General features: G+C 45.6%; 1 protein-coding gene across 1 annotated transcript in view; it reads right to left on the minus strand.

The window, feature by feature from the left end:
* Positions 1 to 10,818, minus strand: part of FAM134B (family with sequence similarity 134 member B) — a 107,261-nt gene extending 96,443 nt beyond the window's left edge. The window contains exon 1 of the mRNA XM_019541891.1: positions 10,540 to 10,818. Coding sequence (XP_019397436.1) covers positions 10,540 to 10,754 — 215 coding nt within the window. The 5' untranslated portion in view covers positions 10,755 to 10,818. The remainder of the gene's footprint in view (positions 1 to 10,539) is intronic.
* Between the last annotated feature and the right edge of the window lie 1,134 nt (positions 10,819 to 11,952).

The raw sequence follows: 11,952 nt of genomic DNA on the forward strand, positions 1-11,952 counted from the left end.
GTGGATCCTCCTCTCCCTCCTCAGCCCATAGCCCGAGACTGGGAGGATCGACGAGAACACCACCTGAGCTCCCAGACCCCTAAGCCCCGCTCCCAAATCCCTGTAGCATTATAATGATTGAGGCACTGGTAGCTTTCTAAATTGCTTTAAAATTGTAAATATATCAATAAAATATTGTGTTAAACTGATATCTATACACACACACACACACACGTGTATGCATGTGTATGCATAGTGGCATCTCATTCTAATTGCAGAAAAATGTGGACAGGAGGGTTAAATCAGAAAGTTGGGGATTTTTAAACAGAGAAAACCAGGATCTCTGTTCATTACTACCCTTTTCATGCAAGTACATACAGTTTTGACCATTACTAACCTATCAGCTAACATGGAAGGATACAGTTTCCCTCCCTCTTTCTAGATAATGACAAAAGGTTTCAATTAGATTCCTCCCAAATTTATATTAGTTTGGAGGGAATCTGCTTGTTTGGACTTGTCTCAACCTGCTCTCAATGAATGTGATGTACTGTTTTTGAATATAGCGTAAATTTGTATTAGAAGAACTAAGAACACTCCTGTAGTGTTGCCCTTGATGAATTATAGTAGTAAGGGGCACATTATTTACACCAGTGAAACTCAACTATGCCATGAGATCTCCGTGTGCGAGGCAGTAAATGTTCTAGTCCCCGGTCTGACACCACTCCAGCAGCAGCAGCACCACTGACAGTCCCCAAAGAAGCAGCCTTTTCCTACCCTTCCCTGCCCCCTACACTCACACGCGCCATGCTCCCCCTAGCCTGTAGGGTTATGCAAAGCTTCAGTAGCCAATTAGATTTGGAAGAGATTCGACCCGATTAGGTGACCAACTCTCTAAATCCAAATCGAATCGGGAGTCTAATTAAAAGCTCTAAATCAATTTGAAGCATCCGAATCAATTCCAAAACAGATTTGGAAAAGATTCAGCAATTCAGACGTGGAATAAATAGACAGCTGACACAGCTGGGGGAGGGAGAGATTGGCACTGAAACAAGCTGCCCAGCTGGGGGGGGAGGGGCACGTTACTTGTGGAGCAGTTAGAGGGGGCGCAGGATGCAGGCAGGGCTTGCTCCAGGCAGAAGGGGGCAAGTGGCAGCAGGGCATAGCAATGCTGGGAGTGGGGACTCTGTGCTGCTGCTTGCCAGCTGATGCGAGGGGGCGGGTATGGCAGTGCTGGGAGCAGGGGCCCTGCTGCCGCTTGCCCACTTCTGCCCTGAGTGAGTCATGCCCACATCCCCTCCCCTGCCCCAGCTGGGCAAGTGGCAGCAGGGCAGAGTCCCTGCTCTGACTGCTGCCATGCCTGCAGCCCACACCCACCCCACCTCTCCCTGAGTAATACACCCCTTACACCAGCCCCAATCCCCCCCTCTCCTCTCCCCCAACCCCAACAGATTTACAGCTGGAGGCAGCTGCCTGTTTAGTCTATGGCTGAATCTCTGAAGCGGCGCTGAAACTTTCAGATCCGATTCAGCCGAATGGAATCCGGACAGTGATTTGAATTTTGAATCTCTGAATCAAATCACTGCCCTCAGAATTGGTTGAATCCGAAGCGAATACTTTCCACTTTGCACAGCCCTAACAGCCTGCTCTGCTGTGAGCAGGCTGGAGGGTGGATGCAGAGCTGATCTCTGCAACTCAACTTGCTTCCTCCCATTCTCCTGGCGCTGGCAGAAGCCTCAAAGGCCACCCCCCACGCCCATATCTCTTCTGAATTTATGTCTCAGTCATTTTTAACAGGGGTACCATGAAATTCAGGGAAGTTATAGAGGGATGGCTTGAGGCTTAAAAGATTGAGAACCACTTGCAGAAACTGATCCTTTGCTTAAAAGAAAGAAGACTATTCAGTACATCTCAGCACTGGTAGGATTTCTTCTGGCAGAGGTATGGAATCTGTTACATATTTTGAAACGCACACACATGTACACACTGCCTACCCCTTTTCAGGTTTAAGCGTACTTCCATTTTTAATCAAGAAAAAAAGGGTGCTCCAGGTATCAAAAGTTTGGGAAACACTAATCTGCACACAGTAGATACCTATACACATGCTCCAATTCAATGCTCTAGCACTGCCGTAGCATCATATGGATAAGCCCCTGAGGATTCAAAAATGGCTGCTAGGGTGCTTTAACTAAAAGCTTGTTGAATAAGCTTTAGGTCATGTATTCCATGGCCATTTCGAAATGTGTGGGGCCTGAATACACATGACACTGTGGCATTTTAATTAGAGCGGGTCTCCAGGAACCCAAGCACCCAGAGTTGCTTGCAATTTCAAAAACTGAACTAGTCCATTAAGAAAAATATAGTAAGCCTGCTTTTTCTGTAGACTTAAAGCTAACCCCAGCAAAGATGACTGAGACAAAAAGTGCTCTGTTTTTGACATTCCTATTAAAAAAAGCAAATAAGATAGGAACATACTGGCATTGGGGATCAAGTTGGATTATCAGTTAAAAGAAATTTACGTGCTAGCCCCAGACAAAACCTAGGTAAATTTTCTTTAGGCAAGAAACTAAGCAGGGATTAAGAGGCAGGGGGAGACTCAAGTCAGGCAGCACGGCTGCAATGAAGCTCAGGCAATACTCCAGGAGAGAGGTAAGGCCTAGTAGTGAAATCAGGACAGAGTACCTGAGAGGGAGAGGAGAGAGAACCCAGCAGCAAACCATATGCATATGGGGAATGGACTCAAAGATGCGGGGATCTCAGCAGCAGAATCATACACAATCAGGAGGTCACATCTAGTCCAAACCCCTGCTCAAAAAAGGACCATCCCAAACTAGATTATTCCAGCAAAGACTTTGTCTAGCCAGACGTTAAAAACCTCTGAGAATGGAGATTTCACAACCTCTTATGAGGAGAGACCCTTCAGTCCTATGGGACCTGAACCTGTTCAGCCTCCACAAGAGAAGGCTGAGGGGGGATCTAGTGGCCTGTTACAAACTAGTCAGAGGGGACCACCAGGAATAACGGTCACAAGCTGGCAGAGGGTAGATTTAGGCTAGATATCAGGAGGCGCTACTTCACGGTCAGGGCGGCTAGGATCCGGAACCAACTTCCAAGGGAAGTGGTCCTTGCTCCTACCCTAGGGGTCTTTAAGAGGAGGCTAGATGCACACCTTGCTGGGGTCATTTGACCCCAGTACTCTTTCCTGCCATGGCAGGGGGTCAGATTCTATGATCTGCTCAGGTCCCTTCTGACCCTACCAACTATGAAACTCTCTGGGAAATCTGTTCCAGAGTTTTATGACCTGCCTAGTGAGAAGGTTTTTCCTAATATCTAACACCTAAACTTCCCTTGCTGCAAAACTTTAGACCATTGCTCCTTGTTCTGTCATCTGCCACCACTAAGAACAGCCTCACTCCATCCTTTTTGGAACCACCTTTCAGGTAGCTGAAACCTGCTATTAAATCTTCACAGTCTTCTGTTTGCCAGCCTAAATAAGCCCAGTTCCCTCAGCCTCTCTTCAGAAGTCATGTGCCCCAGTCTCCTAACCACTTCCCTCCCCTAGACTCTCCAATTTGCCCAAAGCCTTTCTGTAGTGAGGAGCCCAAACTAAAGCTTTGATGAATAAGCTTTAATTAAAGCATCCTATGGCCATTTTGAAATGCCCCAGATGTGGCCTCACAGTACCCCAGATGTGGCCTCACCGGTGCTGAACACAGAAGAATCACTTCCCTTGATCTGCTGGCAACACTCCCACCGATGAAGCCCAGTATGCTGTTAGCTTTCTTCACAAGGGCACACTGTGGACTCATTCACTGTAACCCCTACGTCCTTTTCAGCAAAACTGCTGCTTAGCCAGTCAGTCCCCTGCCTGTACTGGTACATGGGATTGTTCTGTCCTAGGTGCAGGACTTTGTGCCTTGTCCTTGAGATTTGTCATGAGATGTTTTTGGTCCAATCCTCCAATTTACCCATATCTCTCTGAATCCCAGCCCTACCCTCCAGCATATCTACTACTCCCACCAGCTTGGTGTGATCTCTAAACTTGCTGAAGGTGTACTCTGTGCTATTTTCCAGATTGTTGATGAAGACATTGAACAAAACCAGGCCCGGGACCAACCCCTGGGGCACTCTACTTGATACCAGTTACCAATGAGAAACTGAGCCACTGATTACTACTCTTCGAGCCTGACAATCTAGCCAGTTTTCTATCCACCTTACAGTCCATCCATCCAACCCATATTTCCATAGCTTACTTGCAAGAATGGTGTGGGAGACCGTATCAAAAGCCTTGCTAAAGTGAAGGTATATCACGTCCACTGCTTTCTCTGCACCCATAGAGCCAGTCATCCCATTACAGAAGGCAAGCTGAGTGGTTTTCTTCACTGATACCTTTTGGGCCCAGGGTTGAAGTTTATGTTCTAGATAGAATCTAGACTTTGTGAGCAACTCAGACTGCTCATTTCATTGAAACAGGGGGCTGTTTCATTAAAATCTCTGTTAATAACATCCAGTGGAATGGACGGGACTGTAAGGGAAAATGTGGAGACCACGTAGCAGACTGCTGAGACGTAAGACTCTGCAGTAACTGATCCTAAAAAGGACTGAAAGTACTTGCTTTGAGGTGTGGGATACACCGTGACAGCAAAGACTATAGGCCTGGCCCAGTGGATAACCTGTTGGTCTGTGGAGCTGAGGGCTCTGGATTCAAGACCCAGAAGGGACAAAACCAAAACTATTAGCCAGGGCAAGAAAAGACCTTGCAGGTAGAAAGCCTGAGGGCCTGGGACTGAACTATTTGATGTCTGTGATATAGATAAGGAAAAAGGCAGTTACTAAATTCAGTCTACCACCCTCGCTCCAAGTTATTTAACACTAAGGTATGGCACCAGTGGACTGAACCCTGAGGGCACCCTGTAACAGTGACCTTCTACGGGATGACGGTGGAGGTGACATGCTTACACAAGAGACGTAAATAAAAAAAAAAAAAAAATCCTATCTCCAGTCATTATGTCAGGTAGCTTTGTTTTTGAACATGAGGCAAGCAACAAAAAGCCAGCTGATCAGATAGCATTTGTGTATACAAATTTCAATGCATGCGCACACATTCTACAGGATCACAGGCATGTTGCAATCATATTTACAACTTGTAAGTATGCCTTTGAAAGCCTAACCCTATATTCGCCCTACCTCACAGAAGTGACAGCACTGAACTAATATTTGCAAATTCCTTTAAGATCTTTGGCACAGTTAGCATTATAAATGTCAACTGTCAGGAAAAAATAAATATAAGATAAGGAAGGGAATGCATTGACATCTAATCATAAAGCAGATCAAATACTTTATCAACAAATGCAAAATCTCTCTCAGTGCTTAGTCAGTGTTTCTCATTATACTACCTTTATGAATATTTGTTTGGTTTCATGGGATCAGGTGGAACAATTTGTTTAGAATGATCTCCAGGCAGGTGATATACATACAGTTAACCCATACATATGATGAGTTACCGCTTCTACTCAAGATTGCTCTTTCAGCAGATGAATAAAAAGGCTGCATCTAATGGCAACATCAAGGACCAAAACAAACAAAAATAGATCAGCACATAGACAGATACAGAATCTAGCCACCTCACCCATCCTCCACTCAGTCTTATTACATTAAGATGTGTTTAAAAAACAGATTCAGAATAATGAAGATTGTCAGCAAGCTCACTAGACTTGTGTATAACTCCTTGCCAAACCTAACGTCACATTGAAGCAGATCCCTTCATCCCACATCCGACTTTAAGCCACTTAAAACCTGATCTCTCAGGCATCAGGTAATGCAAGTCACAAGTACAGAGATAGAAAACCATTTTCTCCCAGTAACATACAGTAACTGCTGCATACACAGATATTGTTAATTGTGCCAAATAATTTTAGCCCACCGAACTGGAAGCATTTTTAAACAGCAGTAGCTTTGGGATGTGATCAATTAAATCTATTCACTGTTGTAATTTATGCTATTGTACATACATATTTAAAAAATGAAAACCAAAGCTAGCAAATGGAAAAATCTCACACTAACGCAGTATTACATAAAATATACTTTTATGTAAATTCAGATATGGAAATGAACAAGAGGTATGCAAGTTATCAAAGGTTATGGACCTGCAAACAAGACATTGGGGGCTAAGCTAGTGTGTGAACTTAAAGTGCGTTGGCCAGTCCGCAGTAACTACCCATTTGTGTGCTCTTATCACAGCATAAATAAAGGTAATATGCCCCTGAGATGTTTTAGGGCAAGCTACCTCATATTTATTGGAGTAGAAACATGGGAGACCCTTTCCAAACCTATATTCCCAGGCCCAGGTATCTTACAAAAGTATTGAAACCCATATCTAAGAAGCTAGCATCTTAAAATTGTTGTAAAGGACTGTTATTAGTGTACTGTGTCATAGACACGAAAACATTTCTAAAAGCATTTAGTAAGTTTCATACTGAAGAAAGTGAAAGTAGAAAGGGAGAAGAGGGGGATGGAGGGAGGGTAAAAAGAAAATCCCTACAACAACATATATGAAGAATGATCAGAAATACTAATTTTTCACAGAATATGTATTTATGGACACACTTGCTACACTGGGTTTGGAGAATCTTCTATTGTATACTTAAAATATTTGGAAAAAGAACATCAGTTGTTAGAGCATGCAAGGAATGAGTATATAACAATAATGTATATAACAATAACATTTGATTAAGAAAATTGCATTATAAAGGAATTTTGAAAAATAAAGTCAGTTTTGTAAGCACACTACTGGATCAGGGATATCAAATGAAATACTGTTACTTAAGAAATGCAAGTCAAACAAAATTCCTACCAAAAAGGCTCACAGGTTTACACACAAATCCTCAAAAACTATGCATTCAGTTATAAACCAGAAATAAAAAAGGCAAAAAGGATACTATAGCACATTTATTCATGAACAGAGAAAACAGAAATGACAAACACCTCTTACATTTCTGCTCCAATTTGTTTACTGATTTAAGCTCCATGAAGTGGTAAGAGATAAAAAACAAATAAGTGGTGACACTGATGCTACTAGTAGGGCATGTCTCAATCAGATATTGACATTTTTCCCATGCAAATTATACCATCACACTTGGAGGCTGATGGAAGAAACTAGAATAGTTTCAAATATTAAAGTGAACATTAAACCTGATTTTAAGGGGATGCTGAGAAAAATGATCTTTTGATTTAAGATACTGAACTGGAATTTAGTAGGTCTAAGATCAGTTCCTAGAACCATCATAGGCTTCCACTGTGATCCTAGGAAAGCTACTCAAACTCTCACATTTTTCTGCTTTTATGTACTAGGCACAAAGCTAGAATATGGAGATTTTCATTTTTTTTCCCCCAAGGTACCTTGTTTAAGTGAGTTTAGGCTTGCAAAATTAGTATTTCTATAACCTGTGTTTTGTTACTATGGTAGACTTCCCATTACATGCAGAGATGAAATTAGGGGGGTGCGAGAGAAGCCTCCTCATTATGTGCTAGAAACAAAGGGAAAACCCCCACACCTGCCCCTATCTTTAGAAATGGTGCTCCCTACTACCCAACTTCACCCTCAACTTCAGCTGATGGGCTGAGATTTCCCACCTGCACTTTTGGCTGTTGTAGCGAGAAATTCCTCCCTTCCTGTTCAACGTATTTTAAGCTATACCATGATACTCTGCTTCACTAGAAGAAACACTCATTGCCCCTTGTCCTGCCCTTGGTGGTGCGAGACAATGGGAGATGCGAACTCTGGAGATGGTTTCCAGAAAGCAAGGAAAGCCCTACTTTCACCACTCAGCCAGACCATCCTCTGTGATCAGCTTTCCCCACTCAGCCAGACTTGCTCCTGTGATCACATGCAACAGGGTCTGTCTGAGCTGGGAACCCCAACTTTCCTGCTTATAAGGAGGCACTCCAAGATTCCCTGGGGTGCCTCTCTAAGTGGGGAAAGCTGGGAAGGTACCCTGGGGGCTTGAGGGATGTACAGCTTGTTTCCCATTTTGTTGCACCATTAATTGTCTAAATGTGTGGCCAGGTTATTACTTAAGACATGAGTAACACGTTAATTGCATCTTGCTTATAATGTCTGCCAGGGGCTTTAGTTAGGCAACTGAATGTCAGACAGGCAGACTAAACAAGTGTAAACACCTCCGTCTGGAACATGGAACAAAATTCATGTATACAGGTAACAGTGCACATATACATAGGGCCGGACCCATTGAAATGCTTGCGGGTTTTTTGTGTTTTGCTGTCAAATATCTGTTGTTCTTTGAACACTAGTCACTCCTTTTCACGGAAGTCCCCCTCACCCATTGCCTGATGGTGTAACTGTTCTGTGTATCTAATCATTTACAGACAGGCAGATATGTTGGGCTATGTACATATCCATTTTATTACGTACTTCTATTAAAGTGCATCATTAGGCATTAGGGCCCTTCCAGTTACTGTCTAAGGAAATTCACGAGTCTCTAAGATATCTAGAAAGTGACAGCCTAAATGTGTACTTTTCCTCAACATGAAGGACCTGCCTGGAACAGCACTTATAGCAAGGGGTTTTTGATAAGCTTTCAACAATGCTACTTTTCTGGGCAATGAGATGCTTAACACCGAGACATTCTTTCTGTCCGACCCACACCTCATCTTATTTAAAGAGACGAGCACTGCCAAGGTTCTACAGGACAAAATGGAGTTTCCCTGTTTGTTTGTTTTGTCTTTTCTATTCACTGGGAAGGAAAAAAGGCAATCGCAGCATCATGAGAGGAAAAATAATTCATTCCCCAGAGTCTCAGTTGTATTAAACGAGAAAGCCCCAAAAAACACATGCACATACCTCGCGGTCTGTAAGCAATTAGATACACAGAAGAAGTTACACCATCAGGCAATGGGTGAGTGGGGCTCCCATGAAAGGGAGCAACTGGTGTTTAAAAAACAACAGGTATTTGCCACCAAAACAAAAAAAAAAAAACTCACAAGCATTTCCCATGGCTATGAATCACTGAGACGTGGTCATTTTTCTGCTGTGAAGCCCCAAATCCCCATGTCCTCAAATGAGCTGCCCACTGTAATGATTAAGCTGCCCCAGACTGAAGAGAGCACATGTAGCACCAAATGGCCTACTTGTGGGGTTGAGCAATGCTGGGCTGGGCCCATGAAGAAAACAGCAAGCCTGCCCGAGTCCGGGTGGCCACTGGAAACACAACAGCAGAGGCCAGTGGAACAACAGAAGTGACAACAGGGATAGTAGCAGAGGTCAAATGTTCAGCAGAGCCCATCGGCTGGCTACCACTGCCCCTCAAACAGCTCCAGAAAAACTGTGAAACTCTGCCTGAAGATGTGAATGAATGAAAGACTGGAAGACACCTCACATCACAAAATGGGAAGTCAGCCACAAAAACATTACACAAAATACATATTATTTTGCTACTGCTTTCCATCATATTTTGAATTGAATGTGTGGCACCTCCACCATAAAAACAGGATGAAGGACTGGAATATGCCTCACAGTCCCAGGAGTGCCCCAGCTAGTTGCTGCCAGGTAGACAACCAGCTTAGCTAGGGCCAGAAAGAGGTTTACTATTTGTCACCTTCAGGGACATGGACCTAGGCCCTATAAGTAGCCTATCAGCCTCCCTCAGATGGGGAGGCTACAAAAGGAGGTGACAACTGATTACTGGGGCAAAATAATAAAAAAACACCAAGGACGGGGATGCTGGTCAAAGGTTATGAACAAGGAGAGACACTGAGCAGAGTACACCAGACAGTGCCCACTGGCCCTCAAACGAGTCCAAAGGGCCAGTAGACACTGCCCAATGATATTCTGCCCAGAGACAGGAACAAACAAGGGTAAGGAAAGCAGCTCTGGCCAGAGTCTCTTTCCTGGTCAGAGACATGGCCAGCTTAGCCAGGGCCAGAAGAACATGACCAGGAGGTCCCAGGACTGGGAGCACCTAGAAGAGGTGCGAGGGCAAGACGCCACACAGCCAGGACCTCTGCGGCAAGGATAAGGCTAAAATTAGTCCCTTATTCCCAGTTCTTTAATCCTGGTTTCCAAGTCCTTTCTCAGTGCCAACCCTCACATAGCTAATAGGGATGAACTGGGCAGACTGAAAAGTAAGAATCCCCCTTATGAGTGGTGGAGACATGTGGCTGGGGGCAACCCACTCTAGCACTGCTGGGCATGCGATAATTATCTTATCTGTCACATCATTTCAACCCTTGTACTAGGTAGGATCGAGAGCTGTAAAAGCATTCGAAATACAGGATCACTGATGCAGCCTATGCAAAACCCAAGACACTCAGGGAGCCTTAACTGACTTTGGGGCTTGCTGGTGACACTTTCTTAACCGCTCACCTCCAAATAAAGATATGTTTCCACTTCGATGGCCCAGGTTATGAGCAATAGAAAGTAAATAAGATGTATTTACACGCGTATTTGCATATTTATTTGCATATTTTTCAGGGCATCATAGTTTTTCAGCAACTACCAAAATTTGGAACTCCAGTACAATACCCCCGCTCCCCAGCGTGTCTCACCAGAAGAGCAGATTGGCGCAGACGAAGCCGCCCAGGCTGCGCAGAGGCCGCTCCCAGCTCAGAGCCGCCGCCACGCAGCCGCCCAGCGCCAGCCCCGTATCTCCCAGCAGCGCCGACACGGCGGCGGCGACGGAGGCGGTGACTGTAGCGGCCCCGCCGGGCGCCCGCTGGTCCTGCGCCGGCGGCTGCTGCTTGGCGGCGGTAGCGCTCGCCATAGCTGCGCGGCCAAAGCTGTGCCCCCCCCGACGTCACGGCGCGGCCCGGGCGGCCGTTTGATGGCTGCGACCACCACCACCCGAGCAGGTGCCGCCGAGAGCAGTGACAGCGACTACGCCTGCGCGCGGGAGTGGGCAGGACCAAGAGAGGGCCAAATGCGCTTGCGCAAAGAGCAGGCACAGCCAAGGAGGGGAGAGTGCGCCTGCGCGGAGGGCAGGTGTCTCGATGCAAGGGGAGGGGCAAAACGAGTGAACAGGGGGTGCGCGTGAGAGACAGGTGCCGTGGTGGGGGGTGTTGGGCGGGGGCGAGGCCAGTCCGCTGGGGCTCGGCTGGTGGCTGTGGTTGGCCCAGCCCGGGGGGAGGCTGGGCTGAGAATGCCCCACGCTGCCAGGCTAGCCCGCCCTTGTGGCTAGTAATAGTGAATGATGATAATTAGTCATTAAATATGCTAATTACTCCGAGTGAATAATAGGGATCGTTAATAAGGATTGAAAGAGGAGGTAAGGGCTGACTGTTGGGGTTTGAGGGTGTTTGGCCTCCTCAGTGTCCAGCTGGCAGCACAAGCCTGTGTTGCAGGGTGCAGGAATAGAGAGTGGAAGCTGCCCTGAACTGTGGGGTGTCATCACTGCTTTCCCAGCACAACTGCCTGCCCCCAGGGAATAGGGCAACTTCTGGGCAGTCACAGGCTGGGCTGTGAGAGAGCCCCGGTGGCTTCATTTCAAGAGAAAATGACAAAATACAAAGTGGCTTCTCCCCTCCCTTTGGCTCAGCTTTCCTTGGCCCTCCTGGCTTCTCCATTCTTCCTGCTCATTTGCTTCCCTCATCCTTTCCCCAGTCTTTCACTCTTCCCTACTAGTGTTAGAGTCATTCTGTAGTCATGATAGTTGCGGCAGTATGCAAAAGGCAAGGATTTCCTAGGGCCGAGGATTTCTTACAGCCGTTTATTTTATTGCACCAACTGCATGGCTAGGATGGAGTGAGACAAGATTTTGAACACAAGATATTCCTCATCAAGCTTTCCATCCCAACTAGGATGAGTTTTTGCATCTTACTGAATTCAAGAAAATGTCCTTAAATATACTGTTTATCCTTAGACTGCTGCCAAAAACAGCATGTGCTCAGAAATGGAAACCAGCTATGAAACTGATTAAATGCAGCCTATGCTGAGCACAGCTGGAAAAGACATGGTGCACTTTG

This window comes from Crocodylus porosus, unplaced genomic scaffold, assembly GCF_001723895.1.
Source record: "Crocodylus porosus isolate Cpor-Errol unplaced genomic scaffold, CroPor_comp1, whole genome shotgun sequence".
In the NCBI taxonomy this organism is placed as follows: domain Eukaryota; kingdom Metazoa; phylum Chordata; order Crocodylia; family Crocodylidae; genus Crocodylus; species Crocodylus porosus.